At 40.2% G+C, this 27,964-nt stretch overlaps 1 protein-coding gene across 1 annotated transcript; it reads right to left on the bottom strand.

Annotated features, from left to right (window-relative positions):
- Positions 1–970: 970 nt before the first annotated feature.
- On the bottom strand, positions 971–27,964 carry Glipr1l1 (GLIPR1 like 1). The gene is made up of 5 exons (XM_002729790.6): positions 27,657–27,964; positions 26,167–26,409; positions 9,951–10,051; positions 4,365–4,450; positions 971–1,116 (listed from the first exon to the last, which is right to left on the bottom strand). The coding sequence occupies exons 1-5, from the start codon at positions 27,852–27,854 to the stop codon at positions 1,037–1,039; spliced, it is 708 nt and encodes a 235-aa protein (XP_002729836.2). The 5' UTR covers positions 27,855–27,964; the 3' UTR covers positions 971–1,036.

Here is a 27,964-nt window from a genome sequence, read left to right on the forward strand (position 1 = left end):
CATATATTAAAAAGGATATATATTCTATATAGCACCTATATTATCTAATGTCATGGGGGGGGTCCTCTTAAACCCAATGTAAATCCAAAACACCAGGTCAATGCAGATGACAAAATTTTCCTGTAACCAAGCTGCTACAGATTGGTCAGGACCATGGAACAGACTCGGGAGCTGAAGAGAAATTGCACAGCATATATGAAGGGTGAGATCATAAAGGGAGGGGAGCAGGGTGGAACTGTAATATTGTTTAATCCTGTCTTGGCATAAGGGGTTGAGCTAGGGGGTTTTCACCAATCAGGTTACGAGCGGGTTCCAGAGTCTGGGGACACGAACTTTCAGGAACCTTGACCATTTCAGGAAGCTAGAGAAGTTGTCCTTAAGATGTCTGGGCACTATGGCTCCAGCTGCATATGGAGCAGAGGAAGGCCTTGCTGGGCACCAAAGGAAGGAGAAGCCCTTGGTCCTGCCGAGGTTGGACCCTCAGTGTAGGGGACTGTCCTGAGGGGGGAAGCAGGGTGGATAGGAAGGGGAACACCCTTATAGAAGAAGGGGAGGGGGAGGGGATAGAGGGCTTATGGATAGGAAACCGGGAAAGGGAATAACATTTGAAATGTAAATAAAAAATATCCAATAAAAAATTTGAAAAAAACCCATTTTAAAAAAAAAGATGTCTGGGCACAGGTAACTGTTCCCTTACAAGTTGTCCCTGAGATGTCTGGTCTCAGACGGTTTGCTTATACTAGAAGCCATTGAGCTATTGGAAAGTCCCTAGCTCCCCTAGGGCCTGGGACCTTGATTTTAGCTTCTCTCTATGATTAAATAGAGTCTGAAAATGAGGTGGTGGTACTTAGAAAACTTTTTTATTGCTTGTTCCCAATGATATGTCCTTTTTAAATTGAAAACTAGATATTGAATTTAGCTTTCAGACAAGAATGAAGAAAATGTGATGGAGAACCAAACAGACACTGAGTTCCAACCAGTCAGAAAAAGTCTTTTATTTTAGCATTTAGAATTGTCTTCTGAATAGAAGTAACAGTTAAATTAGTCTCTGAAGAATAAAACCGAGCACAAGTAGATGGCATGTTTTCTGCTGAGACGCTCTCCCCATCGTGTGAGCTGTCAATAAAACATAATGATCAAAAGCTCAGTGATCTATCAATAAAACACAGCCATCAAAGGCTCGATTTCATTAAAAGAATACTTTTTGGATGTACTGTCATGTATAAATTATGGGATTTTAATGAAAGAAAGAAAAGCTGTCATGTAAAACGAGAAATATCGGGTTTTTTGGCTTTTAAAATGAGGCAATCAATTAGAAAAGACCCTTGAACTTAAGAAAACAAAATCGTTCAAACCTTACTGGATTTGAAAGCTTTATAATGCTGACTATCATAGTGTCGTAGCAACATGTATTTCTAGAATGCCTCTTGTGTTAGAGGCATAAATATCTAAATTAGGTAGAACTAAAAAAAAAAACACAAAAAACAAAACAACCAACCAATCAAACAAAAAACAACAATGAAATTTTATTTTGACACTATGCCATGCCTGGCTTAAGTCTGTGAGGAAAATTCAGTTCTTTTATGTGGACTTTTTTTTTTTTTTTTTTTGGTTCTCTTTTTCGGAGCTGGGGACCGAACCCAGGGCCTTGTGCTTCCTAGGTAAGCGCTCTACCACTGAGCTAAATCCCCAGCCCCTTTTTTTTGGTTCTTTTTTTCAGAGCTGGGGACCGAACCCAGGGCCTTGCGCTTCCTAGGTAAGCGCTCTACCACTGAGCTAAATCCCCAGTCTTATGTGGACTTTTAAACATGATCTTCGTTGCTGTAGTGGTCCTTTCCCCAAATATGTCATTCCCATGCCTAAATTTTGTTCTCAGCTTTGAATTTTAATAGGACCTGTTGAGTTAGAAATCCACTCTTTTCATTTGCTCCCCATCCCCGTTTACTGACACATTTTCATCCACTTCCTATTGTGTACCATAGTTTTGGGCTTTAGGCGTGGTGGTTTTCAGAAAAGAGAAAACAGCAAAGAGAAAGCTATAAATAAATTTTTAAAGATTTGTTAATTTATGCATATGAGTGTATGCGCATCTGCACATCAGAAGAGGACGTCAGATACCGTGGGACTACAGCTCTAGACAGTTATGAGCTGCCATGTGGTGGCTGGGAACTGAACTCAGGACCTTTGGAAGAGCAGCCAGTGCTCTTAACCACTGAGCCATTTTTTCCATCCCCCTATTATCAATTTTTAAACGGAATGGATAAAAGGATGATAAGCACTATAAAGACTATACATTAGATTGACAGAATATCATGCGGGACGTCAATTAACAGCTAAAGTTTGATGCTGGCTTACTGTGCTTTGTGTTCATATCCTATCTAATCCCCTTAATGGCCTCTCAAGTTAAGCTGTCTGATTCCAACACCCACATAGTGAAGCATTAGCCATATGCCTGTCTTTTAAAGAAAGAGTCAACCAAGCTAATAAAGGCTGATCAATAAACTGAAAAGGAAAAGCACACACATTACAAATCACAGGGCTTAGCTGGAACCACAGCTGATATTAGCAAGAGAGAAGCCAGGAGTGCTTGTAGTAGCATTCCAGTGTTAGACAAAAACTGGAGAACTGAGGTGAAAAGAAGAGGGGAGAGATATAATCCCAAGAGATGATCAGATTGTCCCATGTGATTTGTTTAATTGTGAAGGGGGTAAAAGAAAAGGAAACGCTAAATGGCTAGGCTAAAGGACTCTGGAGAAATACACATGGAGGGACCCATGGCTCTAGCCGAATATGTAACAGAGGATGGCCTTGTCTGATACCAGTGGGAGGTTAGGCCCTTGGTCATGTGAAGGCTTGACGTCCCAGGGTAGGGGAATGCTAGGTCGAGGAGCCGGGAGTGGGTGAGTGGGTGTCGACCACCCTCATAGAAGCAGGGAGAGGGGGAATGGGATAGGGGGTTTGCTTAGGGGAAACCAGGAAGGGGGATAACATTTGAGATGTAAATAAATAAAATAACCAGAAAAGGGGTGGGGGGTTCTGGAGAACAAAGCAATTCTGGACTTCAAGAGTGGTTAGCATTCAGAGCCCACCAAGGGAAGAGTGACAGTAAGGTTCACATATGTGACTGGAGACCCAAGGGAGCTGATGAAGCAGAAGTCAAGCATGCCTCGTATAAATTCTAGCCCAGATTTAACTACATTTCATTTGGGTTATGAATCTATCATCTCAGCACCGTGAAACATTTTTAATGAAAAATTTACTAGCCACACAAAGCGCTTCCAAGATCGCCAACATTTAAATGTCTGAGTACTAGGTGTGGTGGTACAACACCTGGAATTCTACAACATGGGAGGTAGTGGCAGAAAGGTCAGGGAGTGCAAGGTTAGCTTTAGCTGCACAGCAAGTTCTAGGCTAGCCTGAGCTACATGAGACCCTGCCTTAAAATAACCAGCAAAGGCTAACTAAACAAATAAATAGGGCCTTAATGGCTTAAAGCTCAATAGTTATTTAACACAATTCTATCTGAAGCCAGGAATTGTTAGGTTTCAGCATTGTGACAGTGTTTACATAAAGCTCTTTCGGGATTGGAACAGGAAAAGGCTTTCTCTGCTTCTAGCACCCTTTTCAGAGTCACTTTCCGGTAAGAGACTGTGAATATCCTTTTATGCAGCCAGGTTTCCAGTAGAGCAGAGGGCTAAAGCTTTTGGTTTTTTTGTAGGGTAAGTCCAAGAACTGGAAATATTTATTCAAGGGAAAGACAATGGCTCTCCAAAAACAATATATCACCTATATCTAGCTATATCTATTTCAATATCTATATCTATCTATCTATTATTGTTATGGTTTGAATATGCTTGACCCAGGAAGTGGTGCTATTCGGAGGTGTGGTCTTGTTGGAGTAGGTGTGTCACTGTGGGCGTGGCTTTAAGACCCTCACCCTAGCTGCCTGGAAGTCAGTCTTCCATTAGCTGCCTTCAGATGAAGATTCAGGAGAACTTCAGCTCCTCCTCCATCATGCCTGCCTGGATGCTACGCCCCCACCTTGATGAGCCTCTGAACCTGTAAGCCAGCCCTAAGCCAACTTTAGGACAATTATATTGTAAGGGACTGTGATTTGCTGAAGAATGATACCCAAATATATGTATTTTTGTGTATATCTATATCATCTATACCTAATCTATCCCTACATTTATCTATCTGTCTGTCTGTCTGTCTAATGTTGGGATTTAATATAATTTATGGTAAATGTTTTACGTTCTAGTAGAAGCAATAAAGTCATCCAGAAATTAAGAACACATTTAAATATATAATGAGCTTATGGAATCACTGAGGTCTAATGTTATTTTTTTTTCTCTTTTACTTACAGCAGAGACTATTCACACACTCCTTTTCTCCGCACATACTGCAGGGTTCTCCTTTAATGTAAGGTTTGGAGCCTTGAAAATTTCCTCTGCCAAAACAGGGAACATTTATTAACCAAGGGCGCTACATTCAGTTTATCGATGTCTATGCACGCTTTTCTGCCTTTCACTGAGCCACGAGTGTTAACAAGAAAGAAAACAGCAATGCCTGCTATGTAATAGAAGACTCATTTTCTATATACCAAGAAACAAAACTCTTTTAATTTTAAATTTTATCTCATATTATTTAGTGATTTTATTTTAATTTTTCATTTAAAATTTATCTATTTAATTTTATTTAATTATTACATCTTAAAAAATTAGAATATAGTGTGACTGTACAAGCTTGTAATCCCAACACTTAGGAGGCAGGGGCAGGGGCAGGGGCAGCAGCAGGTGGATCTCTGGGAGTTAAAGGACCCTTTAGTCTATGTAAAGAGTTTTGGGCCAGCCACAGATACCTTGTTTCAAAAAAAAAACAAAAACAAAAAAACAAAAACAAAACAAAACAAAAAACCAAAAAAACCCCCCAAACCAAATAATAATAATGATGATGGAAAAATAAATATACATAATTTTCCTCTTACCTTTTCTTCCTCTAACATGTCCTAACCCCTCCTCCTCAAATTGTTACTACACACACACACACACACACACACACACACACACACACACACACACACACATGCGCACACGTGGGCTGAGCGGGGAGAACTTGCTCTGCCCATTTGGCATTGCTTATATGTATATGTTCATGATTTCAGGACTGACTATTTGATATCGGATAACCCATTTAGGGGACTCAATCCTGGGAAAAAACAGTTTCTCCAGCTCTTCGAAGCCCCGGGCTGCCTGCAGCTCTTTGTGTGGGGTGGGGCTCTGCCCCATCTTCATGCTGGGATTTGTCTTCAGGCTCTTGTTTGCCACTTTTATGTCTTTCTCCATTCAGCCCTCAACAAAATATGGCCTACAAGTTAAATATGGCTCATGTCTCTTTTTTACCGTCTATGAGCTAAAACTAAGGGGTTACTGCAAACTGAAAACGAAGATCTACATGTGACAGTGTATCTACTGCGCAAAACGCAACGCAGTCACCGTTTAGTACTTTACAAAAAGAGATTTAGATATTAGCTACAATGTTTACTGTTTATAGGTACCCTCTATAAGGTAAGATGCGTCCTTCTGTTTTGAATTTGCTGAGTCTTCTTTTAATTGTGTGTTTGTGTTGTACATGTGAGTGTAGGTATCCTGAGACATAGGAACCTCCCAACCCCAATCTCAGTGGCCCTCAACCTGTGGGTCATGACCCCACAATTTGGTGGGGGTGGGGCTCACATGTCAGGTATTTTGCATATCAGATATTCACATTTTGGTTCATAGACTTGGAATAAAAACCAAATGCACATCCTCTCTGTGTGTTCCTCTTTTAGCACACCCTCTTGCCTAAGTGTGAGTTCGCCTTGTCCAGATACTTCATTTAGAGGGGTGAACTCTTTCTCTGTGACCTGGAACTTACCCACCCCCTTTGTTTTACTGACCCCCCTTTATTTTATTGACCCCCTTTATTTCTTTTTTTCCCTCCCTCTACTCCTCCCAGTTCCTTCCCACCTCCCCTTCCACCTGGATCCACAACCTTTCTGTCTCTCATTCGACAACAAGCAGGCTTCTAAGGGATAATAATAACTAAAACAAAACAAAAACTAACCCACCAGAATAGGACAAAGAGCCCAAACCAAAAAAAAAAAAAAAAAGCAAGAAACAGACCCACTTGTCCTGGGTTAGGGATGGGTGCGTGTGTGTCCACTTCTTTCTAGGACCCTAAGTGATGCAGACCCCCACTGGCACTGAGGATGCTTCCTCAGTCTCTGTGCGTTCTCACAGAATTGACTTTGTTCATCTCGATGTAGAAAGCCTTGCTCCCGTGGTGTCCTCCAACTCCTCTGGCTTTCAGGCTCTTTCTGACTTCTCTTTTTAGGGCTTCCTTGAGCCCTGGGGATTTGATGGAGACATCCTGTTTAGTGCCGAGTCCAAACTTACTTCTAACAACCAGGAGTGAATATTTTTCTGTGAATCTATTGAAATGGCCATGCGATTCTCATCTCATGATCAGTGTAGTGAATTATTTAGTTTAAGATTAGTTTAAAATCAGCTTTTTGTACTAGGAAACTTCTTCCCAGATAATTATGTGTGTTTTTTTTTTTTTTTTAAGATTTATTTTTAATTTATTTCATGTCTGTGAGTGCTCTATCTGCACTTACACCTGTATGCCAGGAGAGGGCAGCAGACCCCATCATAGATGATTGTGAGCTATCTTGTGGTTGCTGGGAATTGAACTCAGGACCTCTGGAAGAACAGCCAGTGCTCTTAGCCGCTAACCACCCCTCCAGCCCGAGAATTATGTTTTTACATTGTATTCAATTGATACATTTTGTTTAGAATTTTTATGTCTGTCCTTCTGAGGTATAGTGTGTTTAATAGCTTTCCTTTAGTTTTTTTCCTGTGTGATTTGTATCTTTTAAGGAACTTTGCCATTTAAACCAAGCCACTACACTTGTGGACATGATGGTATTATTTTCATTATGTTATACGTAAAACATATAGTGCTAATTTTTGAATATTGTTGATGTCTCTCTCTCCCATTGAGAACAGTTTGAGAAATCTTTGGGTTTTTGCTGATTCATTCTCTCTCTCTCTCTCTCTCTCTCTCTCTCTCTCTCTCTCTCTCTCTCTGTGCTATTTTGTTTTATTTAACTAATTCTGTTTACTTTGGGTTTAATATGCTCCTCCCCCAAGTTTCTTAGGTGGATTATAGGAGGCAGAGAGATTCTTGGGCTCACATATGAGCTTTAAGGAAACCAGGAATGTTAAACACAGAGTGTTGTCTCTTGGGGGTGGGGGGATACAACCTGTCCACCCAGAAGTCTGGGAATTGAGATGGTTCACCCTTGTGACCTCTGTACTATCTGTATAGTCAGGCTAGGCTCCCCAAGACTCTTCCGTTTGTCTCGGACAATCTAGAGCGCTAGCCTCCCCGAGACCCTTATAGTAGTGCTGCTTACTTTGAGCCTACTTTTTCAGGTCATCTATAGATCCTGTCTTTTTATAAGATGCCATTGCGCTGTATAAGAGTTTTGATGGCATCATGTCTTACGCTTGGCTGTATTCACAGGCTCCAGCTAATTTATCACGAGGAAGCCTATCTCCAAATTGCACTGTGCTTACATCTTGCTAAAACAAACTACCCAGCATCGGATTGCTGAAGTTGGCACCAGCTACTGGCTACTGTGTCATGTTGAACTGGATTTCCTTCCTGCCACCTTGGATCGCCCTCTGCTGGAGGCAGTGGGTTGAGGGCCTTCGCTGGAAAGCATTCTCACGTCCATTGAGGCTTTCATTGCTGTGACTTTCCTCTCACTTTAATCAAAGTTCAAGCTTGGTTTATTTTCTGTTTTCATCCCTCCCCCGTCCCCAGTTCGGTTCAAAACACTAGTTTCCACGTGATACCTTCTCTGATTCAACCATAAGTGTGTTAATGTTGAAGGTACCAAGGGCGATTCTGTGAGCACGTACACTGAGGCCAGACAGTAACCTGTATTATTTTAATGTATCTAAATGCATTAAAACCTGTTTCATGCGCCAGAACACGTCTTAGTCTTCTATTTCTATTTCACGCCTATGCATTCTGTTGCCTTGGTGCATAGTCCCCTGGTGTCAGGTCTTCGGAAGAGTGGATTCGAATCCGACCTATCGTCGCCTCTCTCATTCTTTTGCACGTCCCCTTCTTCTTTTCTCTGCCTTTTCCATCCTCTTTTTTTCCTTTCTTCCCTGTGTCTTTATCTCCCACTTCTCTCTCTAACTCTTCTTTCCCAAAGCCTGATTTTTAAGGAAGTTATATTGCGCCCCCTAGTGATGTTCATCAACAATTAGTCTTCTTAAAAGAAATGTGAAGCTGCCTAGTGGCAGTTACATCATCTCTTTGCTATTCTGAGAGACTGTGTTCTGCTTGAGCCTTTAGGGCAACGCTTGCCGCTCTTGCTTTAGAAAGGCCGAAGAAAGCACAGTAATAGATACACACATATCCATCTCCCTACACCATAGTGGCCTTCTTATTGTCTATTCTATGTGTTTACTCCTTGTGTTTTCATTGACAAATATTTATCTTTAAACTTTTTATTTGTTGAGGAATCATATTATTGCCTGCTTTAAAATATCCCTCTTATATATTAGTAGATATTTGGGTCTAAAATTTTATTTTTACTCCTTTTTTAAAAAAGGATTTATTTTATATATATAATAAATGTATAATATATTTATATATAATATATAATATAATATATAAAATTGTGTGTATATATATGTATGTATGTATGTATGTATATATATATATATATATATATATATATATATATATATATATACTGTCGCTGTCTTCAGACACAGCAGAAGAGGGCATCAGATCTCATTACAGATGGTTGTGAGCCATCATGTGGCTGGTGGGATTTGAACTCAGGACCTCTGGAAGAGCAGTCAGTGCTCTTAACTGCTAAGTCATCTCTCAGTCCCTAAAAATTTATTTTTAGACCTAACTGTGTTTACGTTCTCAAGTGTGAACTCACCCATAGGGTATTTAAAAATGACATTATTTCCTCAAAAATGGTTCTCTTAAAAAAACAAAACAAAACACTTCATTTTCTTAATCTATTTTGAATGTTCATTGGATCTGCATTTGCTAAGCTTTCTGTGTTTTGCGTTTAGGTAATCTAATGGCAGTTTATTTTATATTACCTTTGTCTCTGTGTTCACTGTGTGTGTGTGTGTGTGTGTGTGTGTGTGTGTGTGTGTGCGTGCGCGTGCGTGCGTGCGTGTTCATGTGTGTAAAAACCAAAGTTAGGTGTCTTTCTCCGTCACTTTCCAGCATATTTTTGGAGGGTGTCTCTCACTGATCCTTGGCTTACTGATGGACTTGACTGACTAAGCTCAGAAGCAGAAGAGATGGTCCCAACTGCCTGTTCAGTTCTGGCCATGCTGCTCTTAGAGGTATGCTCACTGTGCTTGGTCTTTACGTGGGTGCTGGGCACAGAACTCAGGCTCTAATGCTTCTAAGACAAACATTTTGCTTTCCCAGCTGTCTTCCCAGCCTCCACTTTCCCAACGTATGAAACAGTGTGCATCCTTTCTATCCTCACGCTGAAATAGTTCAGGGGAAGAGAGGCTTCTCGTTTATGTAGATCTCTAGCACCATCCCATTTTCACGTTTAAAATTAATTTTGCAGAGGGAGACATCATCAAAGATACTTTAGGGTCTACTGCAAGGTTCTGTTTTGGTAAACATCTGGGTTGTTGTTGTTTTGTTTTGAGACAGGGTCTCTCTATGCTTCATCGACTGACTCAGTATCTAGACACGTCTAGCCCAGAGCTCCCCAGAGCTCCAGTGCCTCTGCCTCCTGAGTGCTGGAATGAAAGGTGTGCTCTACCACATCTGGCTTTGTAAACATGTGCTAACGGCAGTTATTTCAACTTAGAACATTTTCAAAAAGGAAATTAACTTACGCTGGTACATAATTACATACGAATAACCCAGCCGAATATCCTGTGAGATGAGGACAATTTGAAATTGCACAACCAATTTTAAGTGTTTTGGCCCAGACTACCTATAAGAAAAGGGATTTAAAAAATAACATATTAAACAATCCATATAAGCAATAAGTTATGAGACTACGTATAATCTATGCTACATATATACATACGCATGTTTACTGCCTCTTTTCTAACATCTAACATGTTAAGTTACACTTAGTTAAATCTGCTTTCACAATGGCTGGATGGCTTTTCTTCAGAAATAATTATCATAAACTGAAAGAATAGTTCAATAAGCAAATCACAATATAATACATTTCTAATTCACGAGTTCGTCTAGAAAACATATTTTGACCCTCTCCATGGTCATACTGTAAGAGACATCAAGCTCAGACTTGGCCTGAAAACAATGATTTACTTCGTTCTTAGGAAAGAGCGCTGCTAAACTGATCGCGCTGGTGCTGCTTCAAGTTTGCAGCTTTAAAAATATTCACACCTTTGCCAGGTCATAAGGTGTGTGACATTTATTTAAATGGTCAATAGTAAGGATGTGGACTTTTAATATTTGTTTGAGGTCCAGGGAAAACTAATTTCAAAAGGAGAAGTGGTGTATGGAAAATTAACCACAAAAAAAAGAGCCAAAGATGTGTCGAATGACTCGGGTTCCTTGTATCATTGGCAGAATGCAATTTTTCCTATTCTCCAAATGAAAAGAGAAGGGGATATTCTAGTTATCCCTCTTGGAAATGAAATAATCTAAGAAAAACTTGACCGGACAGATTTTTAAGCTTTACAAGTCCACCAACAAAACAAATTAAACTATTTCGCAGATTGAGATGCCAACTACACTTTCCGGTGGCTGAAGCACAGCTATCCTTCATTGTTTTGCTGAAGCCATTTGTTTGAATGGCTCTTTGGCTGCCTGAGAGACCGCACAGCTCAGGTACAGGCATGGCGTGCTGAGGAATAAGAGATGAATATTACTTTTCACCACATATCCAGCTCAGAGTGTCAGATCACTTCTGAGCTAGTTTCTCATTTAATAAAAATAAAATTAGGTTAATTACTAAAGGATCCTTTCATTTTAAATGTTATAAAGTTATTAAAAAGAACATCTGTATATGTGTGTGTGTGTGTGTGTGTGTGTGTGTGTGTGTGTGTGTGTGTGTCTAAGAAATATTTCAGGCCTGGCTTATTAAAATCTATACCAAAAAATTCTGTTATTTGCACAGTGTACTTGGGTGTGTGGTATGTGTGGAGTTTGTTAATGTTCATATGCGGATGCTTGGGCTTCTGCATTCGTGGAAGCAAGAAATGAATGTCAGGTCCTCGCTTGATTGTTCTCTATCATATTCTCTGGAAGCAAAGTCTCTCCTTAAACTGACTTAAGGCTGTATGGCCAGAGAGCCCAAGGGATCTTTCCCATGCTTCCCTCATTGCCTGCCTTGCTGGGGTTATGTATGGGGTTAGTCATGCATGGCCATTCCCGCAGTTTTACATGGATTCTGGGGATTCAAATTAAGACCCTATGCCTGCATATCAAAGTGCTCTTAAATATTAATCTACACCCCTGGCCCTGCTTAGTTTATTTAAATTGTGATATTTTTAGGATTGAGAATGGTGAAGGTAGAGTGACAGTGTACAGTTTCAAAGTGTGGTCCTCTCATGGAATGGACTAGATCTAAATAAATAAACTGATACTTACACTGAATGCAACTTCAACACAAAATAAGTAAATGGCAAATGCAAGACATTTTTAACCAATTTTGTTTTAAGGAAATAAACATTTATAAATAAACAACATCATATAGTTCTATTACGAGGAAGGATGGATTTATTTCCAGTTATTTAATATCTTTTATCAGACAGAGAAGATGTACACTTCCAGGTTCCATGCTGTTATTCCATTTGCGTTTATGTGCCAGTGCTGAAGAGTCACCCATGTTTGGCATAATAGTTTTAAGATGAAAGAGATATTTGAGAATGTGTTCTCTTTCCATTACAACAGGAGAAAACACGGAGACTTGGCTTCAGACAGTTGGGTGTTGGCCTTTCTTCTTGTTATCAGGACCCCTGACATTGGATCCCACTCTTCCAGTCTTCCCAGCTAGAGACAAACTATTTTCTTTACCAATAGCATTGACTCTGATACCCTGAAAACCATCAACACATAAAACATTCCCTGCTGTGCAAGTTTCCCCCTTCACTGCACCTCTGAGAAAAACTATTTGCTCAACATGTTGTCGATAAGACTGCTCACTTTTCAAGATACTTATGACCTCTAGTCAGGAGACCCAGGCCAGATAACACCAGGGATAACCAGATGACCAGAGGCAACACAGGTAAACAGGTAGAAGCTCTTAAAGAGAAAACAGATAAACCTGTTGAAGAAATACAGGGAAATACAACCAAGCCAGTTAAGGAACTGAACAAAACAGTCAAAAAACTAAAAACAAATATCAAAACAATAAAGAAAACACAAAGGGAGACAACCCTAGAGATGAACAATTTAGGAAAGAGATCAGGAGCTACAGATGCAGGCATACAGAAGACAAGAGATAGAAGAGAGAATATCAGGTGTAGAAAATATTACAGACAGTATTGACACATCAGTCAAAGAAAACACAAAATATGAAAAGCTCCTAACCCAAGATATTCAGGAAATTCAAGACACAATGAAAAATATCAAAGTTAAGAATAATAGGATTAGAAGAGGGGGAAGAATACCATCTCAAAGGACCGAAAACATCTTCAACAAAATAATAAAGAAAACTTCCCTGACTTAAAGAAAGAAATGGCTATAAATGGACAAGCAGCCTAAAGAACACCAAATAGATTTTACAAGGAAAAAAAATCCTCTGGACACAGAATAATCAAAACACTAAATGCACAGAACAAAGAAAGTCTATTAAAAGATGTCAGGACACCCGCGGATCCCGGCCCGCAGCAGCTCTCTGCTCCCAGACCCGGTGAGAGAGAGACCCAACCGCCTGGTCAGGTGGGCACTCCTGAGGCTGCAGAGCGGAAGAGACCACCAACACTGCTCACCCTGCCCACATCCCTGACCCAAGAGGAAACTGTATAAGGCCTCTGGGCTCCCGTGGGGGAGGGCCCAGGAGCGGCAGGACCCCTGCCAGAGACACCACTGGACCCTGAAGAAAACAGACCGGATAAACAGTTCTCTGCACCCAAATCCCGTGGGAGGGAGAGCTAAACCTTCAGAGAGGCAGACAAGCCTGGGAAACCAGAAGAGACTGCTCCCTGCACACACATCTCGGACGCCAGAGGAAAAAGCCAAAGACCATCTGGAACCCTGGTGCACTGAAGCTCCCGGAAGGGGCGGCACAGGTCTTCCTGGTTGCTGCCGCTGCAGAGAGCCCCTGGGCAGCACCCCACGAGCGAACCTGAGGCTCAGGACCACAGGTAAGAACAAATTTTCTGCTGCAAGAAAGCTGCCTGGTGAACTCAAGACACAGGCCCACAGGAACAGCTGAAGACCTGTAGAGAGGAAAAACTACACGCCCGAAAGCAGAACACTCTGTCCCCATAACTGACTGAAAGAGAAGAAAACAGGTCTACAGCACTCCTGACACACAGGCTTATAGGACAGTCTAGCCACTGTCAGAAATAGCAGAACAAAGTAACACTAGAGATAAGTTATGGCGAGAGGCAAGCGCAGGAACCCAAGCAACAGAAACCAAGACTACATGCCATCATCGGAGCCCAATTCTCCCACCAAAACAAACATGGAATATCCAAACACACCAGAAAAGCAAGATCTAGTTTCAAAATCATATTTGATCATGATGCTGGAGGACTTCAAGAAAGACATGAACACACTTAGGGAAGCACAGGAAAACATTAATAAACAAGTAAAAGCCTACAGAGAGGAATCGCAAAAATCCCTGAAGGAATTCCAGGAAAACACAATCAAACAGTTGAAGGAATTAAAAATGGAAATAGAAGCAATCAAGAAAGAACACATGGAAACAACCCTGGATATAGAAAACCAAAAGAAGAGACAAGGAGCTGTAGATACAAGCTTCACCAACAGAATACAAGAGATGGAAGAGAGAATCTCAGGAGCAGAAGATTCCATAGAAATCATTGACTCAACTGTCAAAGATAATGTAAAGCGGAAAAAGCTACTGGTCCAAAACATACAGGAAATCCAGGACTCAATAAGAAGATCAAACCTAAGGATAATAGGTATAGAAGAGAGTGAAGACTCCCAGCTCAAAGGACCAGTAAATATCTTCAACAAAATCATAGAAGAAAACTTCCCTAACCTAAAAAAAGAGATACCTATAGACATACAAGAAGCCTACAGAACTCCAAATAGATTGGACCAGAAAAGAAACACCTCCCGTCACATAATTGTCAAAACACCAAACGCACAAAATAAAGAAAGAATATTAAAAGCAGTAAGGGAAAAAGGTCAAGTAACATATAAAGGGAGACCTATCAGAATCACACCAGACTTCTCGCCAGAAACTATGAAGGCCAGAAGATCCTGGACTGATGTCATACAGACCCTAAGAGAACACAAATGCCAGCCCAGGTTACTGTATCCAGCAAAACTCTCAATTAACATTGATGGAGAAACCAAGATATTCCATGACAAAACCAAATTTACACAATATCTTTCTACAAATCCAGCACTACAAAGGATAATAAATGGTAAAGCCCAACATAAGGAGGCAAGCTATACCCTAGAAGAAGCAAGAAACTAATCGTCTTGGCAACAAAACAAAGAGAATGAAAGCACACAAACATAACCTCACATCCAAATATGAATATAACGGGAAGCAATAATCACTATTCCTTAATATCTCTCAATATCAATGGCCTCAACTCCCCAATAAAAAGACATAGATTAACAAACTGGATACGCAACGAGGACCCTGCATTCTGCTGCCTACAGGAAACACACCTCAGAGACAAAGACAGACACTACCTCAGAGTGAAAGGCTGGAAAACAACTTTCCAAGCAAATGGTCGGAAGAAGCAAGCTGGAGTAGCCATTCTAATATCAAATAAAATCAATTTCCAACTAAAAGTCATCAAAAAAGATAAGGAAGGGCACTTCATATTCATCAAAGGAAAAATCAACCAAGATGAACTCTCAATCCTAAATATCTATGCCCCAAATACAAGGGCACCTACATACGTAAAAGAAACCTTACTAAAGCTCAAAACACACATTGCACCTCACACAATAATAGTGGGAGATTTCAACACCCCACTCTCATCAATGGACAGATCATGGAAACAGAAATTAAACAGTGATGTCGACAGACTAAGAGAAGTCATGAGCCAAATGGACTTAACGGATATTTATAGAACATTCTATCCTAAAGCAAAAGGATATACCTTCTTCTCAGCTCCTCATGGTACTTTCTCCAAAATTGACCATATAATTGGTCAAAAAACGGGCCTCAACAGGTACAGAAAGATAGAAATAATCCCATGCGTGCTATCGGACCACCACGGCCTAAAACTGGTCTTCAATAACAATAAGGGAAGAATGCCCACATATACGTGGAAATTGAACAATGCTCTACTCAATGATAACCTGGTCAAGGAAAAAATAAAGAAAGAAATTAAAAACTTTTTAGAATTTAATGAAAATGAAGATACAACATACTCAAACTTATGGGACACAATGAAAGCTGTGCTAAGAGGAAAACTCATAGCGCTGAGTGCCTGCAGAAAGAAACAGGAAAGAGCATATGTCAGCAGCTTGACAGCACACCTAAAAGCTCTAGAACAAAAAGAAGCAAATACACCCAGGAGGAGTAGAAGGCAGGAAATAATCAAACTCAGAGCTGAAATCAACCAAGTAGAAACAAAAAGGACCATAGAAAGAATCAACAGAACCAAAAGTTGGTTCTTTGAGAAAATCAACAAGATAGATAAACCCTTAGCCAGACTAACGAGAGGACACAGAGAGTGTGTCCAAATTAACAAAATCAGAAATGAAAAGGGAGACATAACTACAGATTCGGAGGAAATTCAAAAAATCATCAGATCTTACTATAAAAACCTATATTCAACAAAATTTGAAAATCTTCAGGAAATGGACAATTTCCTAGACAGATACCAGGTATCGAAGTTAAATCAGGAACAGATAAACCAGTTAAACAACCCCATAACTCCTAAGGAAATAGAAGCAGTCATTAAAGGTCTCCCAACCAAAAAGAGCCCAGGTCCAGACGGGTTTAGTGCAGAATTCTATACAACCTTCATAGAAGACCTCATACCAATATTATCCAAACTATTCCACAAAATTGAAACAGATGGAGCACTACCGAATTCCTTCTACGAAGCCACAATTACTCTTATACCTAAACCACACAAAGACACAACAAAGAAAGAGAACTTCAGACCAATTTCCCTTATGAATATCGACGCAAAAATACTCAATAAAATTCTGGCAAACCGAATTCAAGAGCACATCAAAACAATCATCCACCATGATCAAGTAGGCTTCATCCCAGGCATGCAGGGATGGTTTAATATACGGAAAACCATCAACGTGATCCATCATATAAACAAACTGAAAGAACAGAACCACATGATCATTTCATTAGATGCTGAGAAAGCATTTGACAAAATTCAACAGCCCTTCATGATAAAAGTCCTGGAAAGAATAGGAATTCAAGGCCCATACCTAAACATAGTAAAAGCCATATACAGCAAACCAGTTGCTAACATTAAACTAAATGGAGAGAAACTTGAAGCAATCCCACTAAAATCAGGGACTAGACAAGGCTGCCCACTCTCTCCCTACTTATTCAATATAGTTCTTGAAGTTCTAGCCAGAGCAATCAGACAACAAAAGGAGATCAAAGGGATACAGATCGGAAAAGAAGAGGTCAAAATATCACTATTTGCAGATGACATGATAGTATATTTAAGTGATCCCAAAAGTTCCACCAGAGAACTACTAAAGCTGATAAACAACTTCAGCAAAGTGGCTGGGTATAAAATTAACTCAAATAAATCAGTTGCCTTCCTCTATACAAAAGAGAAACAAGCCGAGAAAGAAATTAGGGAAACGACACCCTTCATAATAGACCCAAATAATATAAAGTACCTCGGCGTGACTTTAACCAAGCAAGTAAAAGATCTGTACAATAAGAACTTCAAGACACTGAGGAAAGAAATTGAAGAAGACCTCAGAAGATGGAAAGATCTCCCATGCTCATGGATTGGCAGGATTAATATAGTAAAAATGGCCATTTTACCAAAAGCAATCTACAGATTCAATGCAATCCCCATCAAAATAACAATCCAATTCTTCAAAGAGTTAGACAGAACAATTTGCAAATTCATCTGGAATAACAAAAAACCCAGGATAGCTAAAGCTATCCTTAACAATAAAAGGACTTCAGGGGGAATCACTATCCCTGAACTCAAGCAGTATTACAGAGCAATAGTGATAAAAACTGCATGGTATTGGTACAGAGACATACAGATAGACCAATGGAATAGAATTGAAGACCCAGAAATGAACCCACACACCTATGGGCACTCGATTTTTGACAAAGGAGCCAAAACCATCCAATGGAAAAAAGATAGCATTTTCAGCAGATGGTGCTGGTTCAACTGGAGGTCAACATGTAGAAGAATGCAGATCGATCCATGCTTATCACCCTGTACAAAGCTTAAGTCCAAGTGGATCAAGGACCTCCACATCAAACCAGACACACTCAAACTAATAGAAGAAAAACTAGGGAAGCATCTGGAACACATGGGCACTGGAAAAAATTTCCTGAACAAAACACCAATGGCTTATGCTCTAAGATCAAGAATCGACAAATGGGATCTCATAAAACTGCAAAGCTTCTGTAAGGCAAAGGACACGGTGGTTAGGACAAAACGGCAACCAACAGATTGGGAAAAGATCTTTACCAATCCTACAACAGATAGAGGCCTTATATCCAAAATATACAAAGAACTCAAGAAGTTAGACCGCAGGGAAACAAATAACCCTATTAAAAAATGGGGTTCAGAGCTAAACAAAGAATTCACAGCTGAGGAATGCCGAATGGCTGAGAAACACCTAAAGAAATGTTCAACATCTTTAGTCATAAGGGAAATGCAAATCAAAACAACCCTGAGATTTCACCTCACACCAGTGCGATTGGCTAAGATCAAAAACTCAGGTGACAGCAGATGCTGGCGAGGATGTGGAGAAAGAGGAACACTCCTCCATTGTTGGTGGGATTGCAGACTGGTAAAACCATTCTGGAAATCAGTCTGGAGGTTCCTCAGAAAATTGGACATTGAACTGCCTGAGGATCCAGCTATACCTCTCTTGGGCATATACCCAAAAGATGCCTCAACATATAAAAGAGACACGTGCTCCACTATGTTCATCGCAGCCTTATTTATAATAGCCAGAAGCTGGAAAGAACCCAGATGCCCTTCAACAGAGGAATGGATACAGAAAATGTGGTACATCTACACAATGGAATATTACTCAGCTATCAAAAACAACGAGTTTATGAAATTCGTAGGCAAATGGTTGGAACTGGAAAATATCATCCTGAGTGAGCTAACCCAATCACAGAAAGACATACATGGTATGCACTCATTGATAAATGGCTATTAGCCCAAATGCTTGAATTACCCTAGATCCCTAGAACAAACGAAACTCAAGACGGATGATCAAAATGTGAATGCTTCACTCCTTCTTTAAATGAGGAAAAAGAATACCCTTGGCAGGGAAGGGAGAGGCAAAGATTAAAACAGAGTCTGAAGGAACACCCATTCAGAGCCTGCCCCACATGTGGCCCATACATATACAGCCACCCAATTAGACAAGATGGATGAAGCAAAGAAGTGCAGACCGACAGGAGCCGGATGTAGATCGCTCCTGAGAGACACAGCCAGAATACAGCAAATACAGAGGCGAATGCCAGCAGCAAACCACTGAACTGAGAATAGGTCCCCTATTGAAGGAATCAGAGAAAGAACTGGAAGAGTTTGAAGGGGCTCGAGACCCCAAAAGTACAACAATGGCAAGCAACCAGAGCTTCCAGGGACTAAGCCACTACCTAAAGACTATACATGGACTGACCCTGGACTCTGACCCCATAGGTAGCAATGAATATCCTAGTAAGAGCACCAGTGGAAGGGGAAACCCTGGGTCCTGCTAAGACTGAACCCCCAGTGAACTAGTCTATGGGGGGAGGGCGGCAATGGGGGGAGGGTTGGGAGGGGAACACCCATAAGGAAGGGGAGGGGGGAGGGGGATGTTTGCCCGGAAACCGGGAAAGGGAATAACACTCGAAATGTATATAAGAAATACTCAAGTTAATAAAAAAAAATAAAAAATAAAAAAAAAGATGTCAGGGGAAAAGACCAAGTAACATATAAAGACATACTTATCAGAATTTCACCAGACTTCTCAACAGAGACTCTAAAAGCCAGAAAATCCTGGACAGTTGTCATCCAGACCCTAAGATAACACAAATGCCAGTCCAGGATACTTTACCTAGCAAAACTCTCAATCACCATAGATACACAATTCAAGATATTCCATGACAAACCCAAATTTAAACAATTCCTTTCTACTCATCCAGCCCTACAGAGGATACTGGAGTGACATCTCTAATACAAGGAGGATAGCTACACACAAGAAAACACAAGAAATTAGACATCTCACAACAAACCCAAAAGAAGAGAATTATTCACATATAATACCACCTCAAGCAACAAAAATAACAGGAACTAACAATCACTTGTCTTAAATATCTCTCAATATCAATGGACTCAATTCTTCAGTAAAAAGACACAGGCTAACAGACTGGATTCATAAACAGGATTTAGCTTTTTGCTGCATACAAGAAACCCACCTCAGACACTACCTCAGAGTAAAAGGTTGGAAAAAAATTTTTCCAAGCAAAATGGTCCCAAGAAGCAAGCTGGAGTTGCCATTCTAATATCCAATAAGATAGACTTTCAACGAAAAGTTATCAAACGAGATGGGGAAGGACACTTCATATTCCTCAAAGAAAAATTCCATCAAAAGGAAGTCTTAATTCTGCATATCTATGCTCCAGATGCAAGGTTACTCACATTCATAAAAGAAATATTACTAAAGCTCAATAGACCCATTGAACCTTACACAATAATAGTGGGAGACTTCAACACCCGACTCTCATCAATGGACAGGTCATTGAAACAGAAACTCAACAGAGACACTGAAACTAATAGAAGTTATGAATCAAATGGATTTGACAGATATCTACAGGACATTTCATCCTAAACCAAAGTAATCTACCTTCTTCTCAGCACCTCATGGAACCTTTTCCAAAATTGACCATATAATCGGTCACAAAACAGATCTCAACAGATACAAGAAGATTGAAATAATCCCAGTGCATTTCATCAGATCACCATGGACTAAGGCTGGTCTTCGATAACAACAAAAGCAACAGAAAGCCCACATACACATGGAAACTAAAATCTCTATTTAGTGACAACTTGACCAGTGAAGAAATAAAGAAATCAATGACTTTATAGGCTCAACAAAAATGAAAACACATCATACCCAAACTTATGAGACACAATGAAAACACTGTTAAGAGGAAAATTCATAGCACTAAGTACCTTCAAAAAGAAATTGGAGGTCCCATATACGCAACTTAACAGCACACCTGAAAGCTCTAGAACGGAAAGAAGCAAACATACCCAAGAGGAGTAGACAGCAGGAAATAATCAAACTCACAGATTAAATCAACCAGAAACAAAGAGATTGATAAAAAACACCAACAAAACCAAGAGCTGGTTCTTTGAGAAAATCAACAGGACAGATAAACCTTTAGCCAAATTAACTAAAGGACCCAGAGACAGCATCCAAATTAACAAAATCAGAAATGAAAAGGAAGAAGTAACAGAAATTCAGGAAAGTCAAAAAATCATCAGCACCTTCTACAAAAGCTTATTCTTTACAAAACTGATAATCTAGATGAAATAGATGATTTTTGAGACAGATACAACATACCACAGTTAAATCAAGATCAGGTAAACTAAAAGTCCCATAACCCTTAAGGAAATAGAAATAGTCACCAAAACCTTCCAACTCCAAAAAGCCCAGGACCTAGAATTCTACTAGACCTTCAAAGAAGAGCTAATACTCCTCAAACTATTCCACAAAATAGAAACAGGAGGAACACTACCTAATTCATTCTATGAAGCCACAGTTACTCGGATACCTAAACCACATAAAGACCCCAAAAGAAAGAGAACTTCAGACCAATCTTGCTTATGAATATCAATGTAAAAATACTCAATAAAATCTCGAAAGCCGAATCCAAGAACATATCAAAACCATCATTTAACATGATCAAGTAGGCTTCATCCCAGGGATACAGGGAGGGTTCAATATATGAAAATCAATGAATGTAATACACTATGTAAACAAACTCAAGTAAGAAAGGCACATGATTATCTCATTAGATGTTAAAAAAGCCTTTGACAAAATTTAACACCCTTTCATGTTAAAAGTATTGGAGAAATCAGGAATTCAAGGCACATACCTAAATATGATAAAAGCAATATATAGCAAACCAACAGCCAATATCAAATTAAATGGAGAGAAACTAGAAGCAATCCTACTAAAATTCGGGACAAGACAAGACTGCTCACTCTCTCCCTATCTATTCAATATAATACTAGAATTTCTGGCCAAAACAATTAGAAAACAAAAAGAGATCAATTGAAAAAGAAGTCAAAGTATCACTATTTGCAGATGATATGATAGTAAACATATGTGATCCCACCAAATTCCACCAGAGAACTCCTACAGCTGATGACTTCAGCAAAGTGGCAGAATATAAAATTCACTCAAACAAATCAGTAGCCTTCCTTTACACAAATGGTAAACAGACTGAGAAAGAAATTAGGTAGACAACACCCTTCACAATAATCACAAATAGGATAAAATCTCTTGGTGTAACTCTAACCAAGTAAGTGAAAGATCTGTACGACAAGAAATACAAATTCCTGATAAAAAATTTAAAAAGACCTCAGAAGATGGAAAGATGTCACATGTTCATGAATTGGTAGGGTTAACATAGTAAAAATGGCCATCTTCTCAAAAGCTATCTACAGATTCAATGCAGTCCCCATTAATATTCCAACACAATTTTTCCCAGACATGAAAAGAACAATTGTTAACATCATATGGAAAAACAAAAACCCAGGATAGCTAAAACACCATTCCTGATCTCAACCTATACTACAAAGCAATAGTAATAAAAACCACATGGTATTAGTACAGAAACAAACAGGTCGATCAGTGGCATAGACTCTAAGTCCCAGAAGTAAACTCACACACCTATGGACACCTGATCTTGGACAAAGAAGCCAAAACCATACAGTGGTGATGGTCTAACTGGTGTTCTGTATGTAGGAGAATGCCAATATATCCACATTTATCACCTTTCACAAAGCTCAAGTCCAAGTGGGTCAAGGACCTCAACATAAAATCAGATACACTGAATCTAATAGAGGAAAGTGGGAAAGAGCCTTGAACTCATTGCACATGGGAAAATTTCCTGAACAGAACACCAATGACTCACGCTTTAAAGATCAACAATTGATAAGTGGGACCTCATGAAGCTGTAAAGCTTCTGTAAGGCAAAAGATACCATCAAAAAGACAAATCAGCAACCTACAGACCTGGAACAAAAACTTCACTAACTCTACATCCGACAGAGGGCTAATATACAAAATATATAAAGAACTCAATAAGTTAACCTCCAAAAACCAAATAACCTGATTTTAAAAATTGGGTACAGAGCTAAAACAGAGAATTCACAAAAGAATCTTGAATGGCCAAGGAGCACTTAAAGAAATGTTCAAATTCCCTAGTCATCAGAGAAGTGCAAATTAAAATAACCCTGAGCTTTTACCTCACACCAGTCAGAATGGCTAAGATCAAAAACTCAAGTGACAGCACATGATGGCAAGGGTGTGGAAAGAGAAACACTTCTCCTTTGCTGGGATGGCAAACTGGCACAACCACTTTGGAAATCAACTTGGCAGTTCCTCAGAAAATTGAAAATAGTTCTACCTGAAGACACACCTATACCATTCCTGGGCATATACCCAAAAGATGCTCCACCATACTACATGAACACATAGTCCACTGTGTTAATAGCAGCCTTGTTTGTAATAGTCAGAAGCTGGAAACAACCCACATGTCCCACAATGGAAGAATGGACAGAAAATGTGGTTCATTAACACAATAGAAAACTACTCAACTATTAAAAACAAGGATATCATGAATTTTGCAGGCAAATGGATGGATCTAGAAAATATCCTGAGTGAGGACATATATGTTCTCACTGATTAGTGGATATTAGTCAAAAAAATATAGACTACCTAGGGCACAATCCATAGACCATAAGAAATGTAACCAGTAGAAAGGCCCAAGTGAAGATGTTTCAATTTCACTTAGAAAGGAGGAAGGAAGTAATCAGGGGAGGCAGAGGGAGGGGAAAAGAAAAACAGGATCAGGTATGGGGGGTGGTGGGGACAGGACAGAAGCCCAGAGGACCAAGAGAATGAATGGGGTTAAGCAGCATGGGGGAGGGAGTGGATGGGGAGCCCTCTAGAAAGTACTAGAGACAGGGAAGGCAAGAGACTCTAAGGACTCAATGAGGGTGACCTTAGCCAAAATGCCCAACATTGGAGAGAGGGAACTCAAAGAGTCCACCTCCAGTAGATAGGCAGGGCCTCAATTGGAAGTACAGGGTTACTAATCCACAGTCAAATTTTCTGACCCAGAGCTATTCCTGTCTTAAAGAACTGCAGGGACAAAAATGGAAAAGAAACTGAGGGAAAGGTAGTCCAATGACTGGCCAAGTTGGGTTCCATCTCATGGGAGGGCACCAAGACCTGACATTATTACTCATGCTATGATGTGCTTATAGACAGGAGCCTAGCACAGTTGTCCCCTGAGAGGCCCTACCATCAGCTGACTGAGACAGATGCAGATACCTACACCCAACCATTGAATTGAAGCCAGGGACCTCTATGGTTGAAGTAGGGGAAAGATTAAAGAAGCTGAAGGGAAGAGTGACCCCGTAGGAAGACCAGCAGTCTCAGGGAGCTCCCAGAGACTAAGCCACCAATCATGAACATACATGGGCCAATCCGAGGCCCTTGACACAAATATAGCGGAGGTCTGCCTGGTCAGGCCTTAGTGGGAGAAGATGAATCTAATCCTTGAGAGACTTGAAGCCCAGGGAAGGAGGCCTGATTATATGTGTGTGTGTGTGTGTGTGTGTGTGTGTGTGTGTGTGTGTGTTTGAGATTGGTTTTAATGCTTTGATTCAGTAGGGAATCTGCATGTCCAAATGCTAAAGGTCTTTGTCTTTGATGGGTTTTGATCAATTAATAAAGATGCCAGAGGCCAATGGCTAGGCAAAGGGAGACACAGACTAGGGTGGAGGGGGAGGAGACAGAGGATTCCCATGACTCTGGGAAGAAGGATGGGGTGCAGGAGGAGCAGGAGCTAAAGTCAACCAGCCAAGTGAGATTTCAGGTAAGTGGCCACTGGCCACTTACCCAATTGGGCCTGGGGAAACAGGAGTGCCCAGCCTTTGAGGTAGCCATGATATCTTAAAAATAAACTAATGTGCGTATGTCTTTCATTTGAGGACCCAAAGACAGCTCCTGTAGATGGGTGATCCGCTGGGAACACAGAGCAGTACAGTTCAGACTCACCGCTACGGGGCAGGGGCGGGCACTGTGGGAGGGGGCACCAAGAGGGGTGGCAAGGATGTAAATATAAATAAAAGAATAAAAATTTAAAAATAGATAAGACATCGTACAAGGTACCACCGAGAGGACTAGAATTCAGTAAATAAGAGAGACTGACTAACATAACCTCTTCCCACTTTGTAGAAGAGATGATGAAAGACTATAGTATAAGGAGTTGGCCATGAGTATTTGCCATTCATACGTCTATGAACTTTAATAGACTGGGTTTATCATGACATTGATAAAACATGATTAAAAACACAGAAATTTGAGACACAATGAAGGTCAGAATCCATCCTCTGAAGTGACCAAGCATTCATTTATACAAGTCTGTAACTTTGTGTTGCCCAACCCCAACTGATAGATTTATAAATCCTTTATATAAGACTCAGGGATCATAGTGGAAGGAGCGGGTATAAGCTATACCAGTTAAGTTCCATTAGCATGGATCCCTAAACAAGACCTGAAGAAAGGGGATACCAATAGACTTGTTAACAAGGAAGTGGAGGAATCTTACTGGGCTTCAAGTCTAGACAAAGATCCACAGGTAACTAAGGAACACTAAGAGTAGGAGAAATCATCTTACCAGGGAAGAAACCAAATTTGCTATCTAATACTAAGTGGTCAGCCCTGAAATCATATACCTATAAGTAACATTATGCAGTCTGAGCAGGTGGCATTTATGCATTTAGGAACACTTACGTGTCTACACATATGTAACAACAATGAAAGACATGGCGGTTGTAAATTTGAAGCCTGCAAGCAGAGATACAGAAGTGCTGGAGGGAAGAAAGGGATGGAGGAATATGACGTAATCATATTTTAATTTTGAAAAGAAAAAAAAAGTAAACCAAATCAAATTAGTGAGACATTAGCACATGGAGAAACTATTATGGGCAAAAGACACAGTAATAAAGTTATCAAACTGATCACAGAGAGAAAAGTACCACCAATAGAGACATCAAACTGGCATGATTCAAGCACACTTCCAATCCTGGTAGCAGGCAAGTAGGAAGAGAGAACTACTGTGAGAAACAGTCACCCATGTTTTCCAAATGTATTTTAATCTATAGGTTTAGTGTGGTAAGCTCAAGATTCTATAGCACAAGGAATGTGTGAAGACCAAGGGCACCTTATGTACCTTAAGTAAAGTTGATCAAGATGGGAAAGAAGTAAAAGCAACCACAGATGGGGAAAAGCCAGGAGGAGGATCAAGAGATCACAGCAGATTTCTTGAAAGTAAAGAAAATTTCAGCAGAGTTGCATTGTCAAAGATTGGAAAAACTATGCTCAGTACATGGAATCCTCAGTAAAATGGAGGTCTTTTTTTTTAATGGATATAAAATAAAATACTAAAAAGATTGAACAAGAGAACTAACTAAAAGCCTGCCTGTCAAGTACGTACCTGTGTATAATGGCCACACGTCTTAGTACAGGTATTATCATCAAAATTATAATCTTTAGTTTCATTATACCAACTAAAAACAACATCTTCTGGCCGGGCGTCTATTTTACCCAAATATATATTTTCTCCAATATAGTCATAATCCTTAGTACATCCATGTCGTTTTGAAGTACAGGGGTTATGGGAAAATTTGCACTCTCTAGTCCATGATTTGGCCAGTTTTGCCAGTGACTTGTCCCAACTCTGAAAAATAGAAAAAATTCAATTGAACAGTAGGTATTGTCTTACAAATTTTAGTTAATTTTAGCCCATTAGTAAAAGCAAGTTTTTTTTTTGTTATTTGTTGTGTTAGTTGCTTTCTTGTTACAACCAAATACCTAAAATAAACAGCTTAAATAAGAAATTACTTTGAAACACCATTTCAGAGGGTTCAGGACACTGTTACTTGGCACCATGTTTCTGGGCCTATCATGAGGCAAACATCAGGAGCTTCTTCATAGTGAACAAGCAGCAACAAGAAATCGGAACAGGAAGTGTCCAGTGCAAGGTCTAGGGGCCCTGCCCAACCCTACCTCCCCAACCGTGCCCCTTCAACCCTGCCTCCCCAACCGTGCCCCTTCAATCCTGCCTCCCCAATCCTCACCTCACTTCACCAATCCCACCTCACCAACCCTGCCTCCCTAAAGACTAACAGTGTACCTCCAGAAATGTAAGAAAATAGAACAGTTTTATCACTCCAATATCAAAGGCCTCAACACAACTTCTTCTTGCAATCTCTTTGTCTCGGAGATGCCCGCCAGTGTCATCAATCTTTGCAACTGCCTCCCACCTCAAAGTAATGTCACAATCAGGCCTCGTGAAAATGCTTCTCTAAAGTATCTCCCAAGCCGTTTATGCCTTAAGTAGTGCAATTTTCGACAGCTCATTAACACCCATCAGAGAGGGTCACCCCTTTGGAGCACAGAAGAAAATTCCAGGAACATAACCGACTTCCACTGCTTCTCGGTGATATGAGATGGTACAAGAACAATTGTTAAAAATTAAAACAATGCTTCCACAATCTAGTAATCTGGCCATGAGCTTCTGGCTGCACCAATAATCCAGGACGCTTAGTCCAAACATTTAGAGCATGGTTTGTAAGTAACCCAGGATGTCTTACCCCAACAGGCCATTCTTAAGCATGACAGATGGAGCTGAAACGAACTGTTTTCCAAAACAGGGGGCTCTCTGCATCTTATCTATCCAGATATACTATGACTAGTATATCCAGATATACTATGACTTCCGTATGCCATGCACAATGGCCTGTGAGGTTAAAGCAATTAAGTTTCTTTTCAGTGTTATAAAAGGCTCCAAGGGCGATTCTTCCTTTTCCTCTGAAAATGCATCTACTAACGTGTTAAAACGAATTCTGGTCTGGTAAATCATGTTACATCTCCCTCCCCTGCTTAAACTCATTGTTCTGAACAGCACCCCTGTTTCTTTCTCACCAGTTGATTCATATTGGATGCGGGGGGCTGCACCTTGCGTCGTGCTTCATTGTGGCTGTTGAGGAACCCATTTTTAAATTCCGGGTCATTGATAGTTGGCACCCGAGGAAGAACTTTTCCGAATGCCTTGGGCAGTCTGCTGGCTACCAAATATAGAGCTAAGGTCCATAAAAAAATAAGTTTTTTCTTTAGGGCCATGAAAGGATGCTGAGGATAACCCTAATGAATATGCCAAAACAGAGATTACACTCTACACTGGCTCTGTCTTCCGATTAGACTGGCCTTCTGTGTACAAGTGTTGCCATGGA

This window comes from Rattus norvegicus, chromosome 7 (assembly GCF_036323735.1).
Source record: "Rattus norvegicus strain BN/NHsdMcwi chromosome 7, GRCr8, whole genome shotgun sequence".
NCBI lineage: Eukaryota > Metazoa > Chordata > Mammalia > Rodentia > Muridae > Rattus > Rattus norvegicus.

Coding starts and splice junctions, on each gene's coding strand:
- Glipr1l1 (XM_002729790.6), bottom strand. CDS start 27,854: ATGGCCCTAAAGAAAAAACTTATTTTTTTATGGACCTTAGCTCTATAT. Junction 26,410..27,656: donor CATCCAATATGAATCAACTG/GTGAGAAAGAAA, acceptor TCTATTTTTCAG/AGTTGGGACAAGTCACTGGC. Junction 10,052..26,166: donor CGTGTGGCCATTATACACAG/GTACGTACTTGA, acceptor CTTTTCTTATAG/GTAGTCTGGGCCAAAACACT.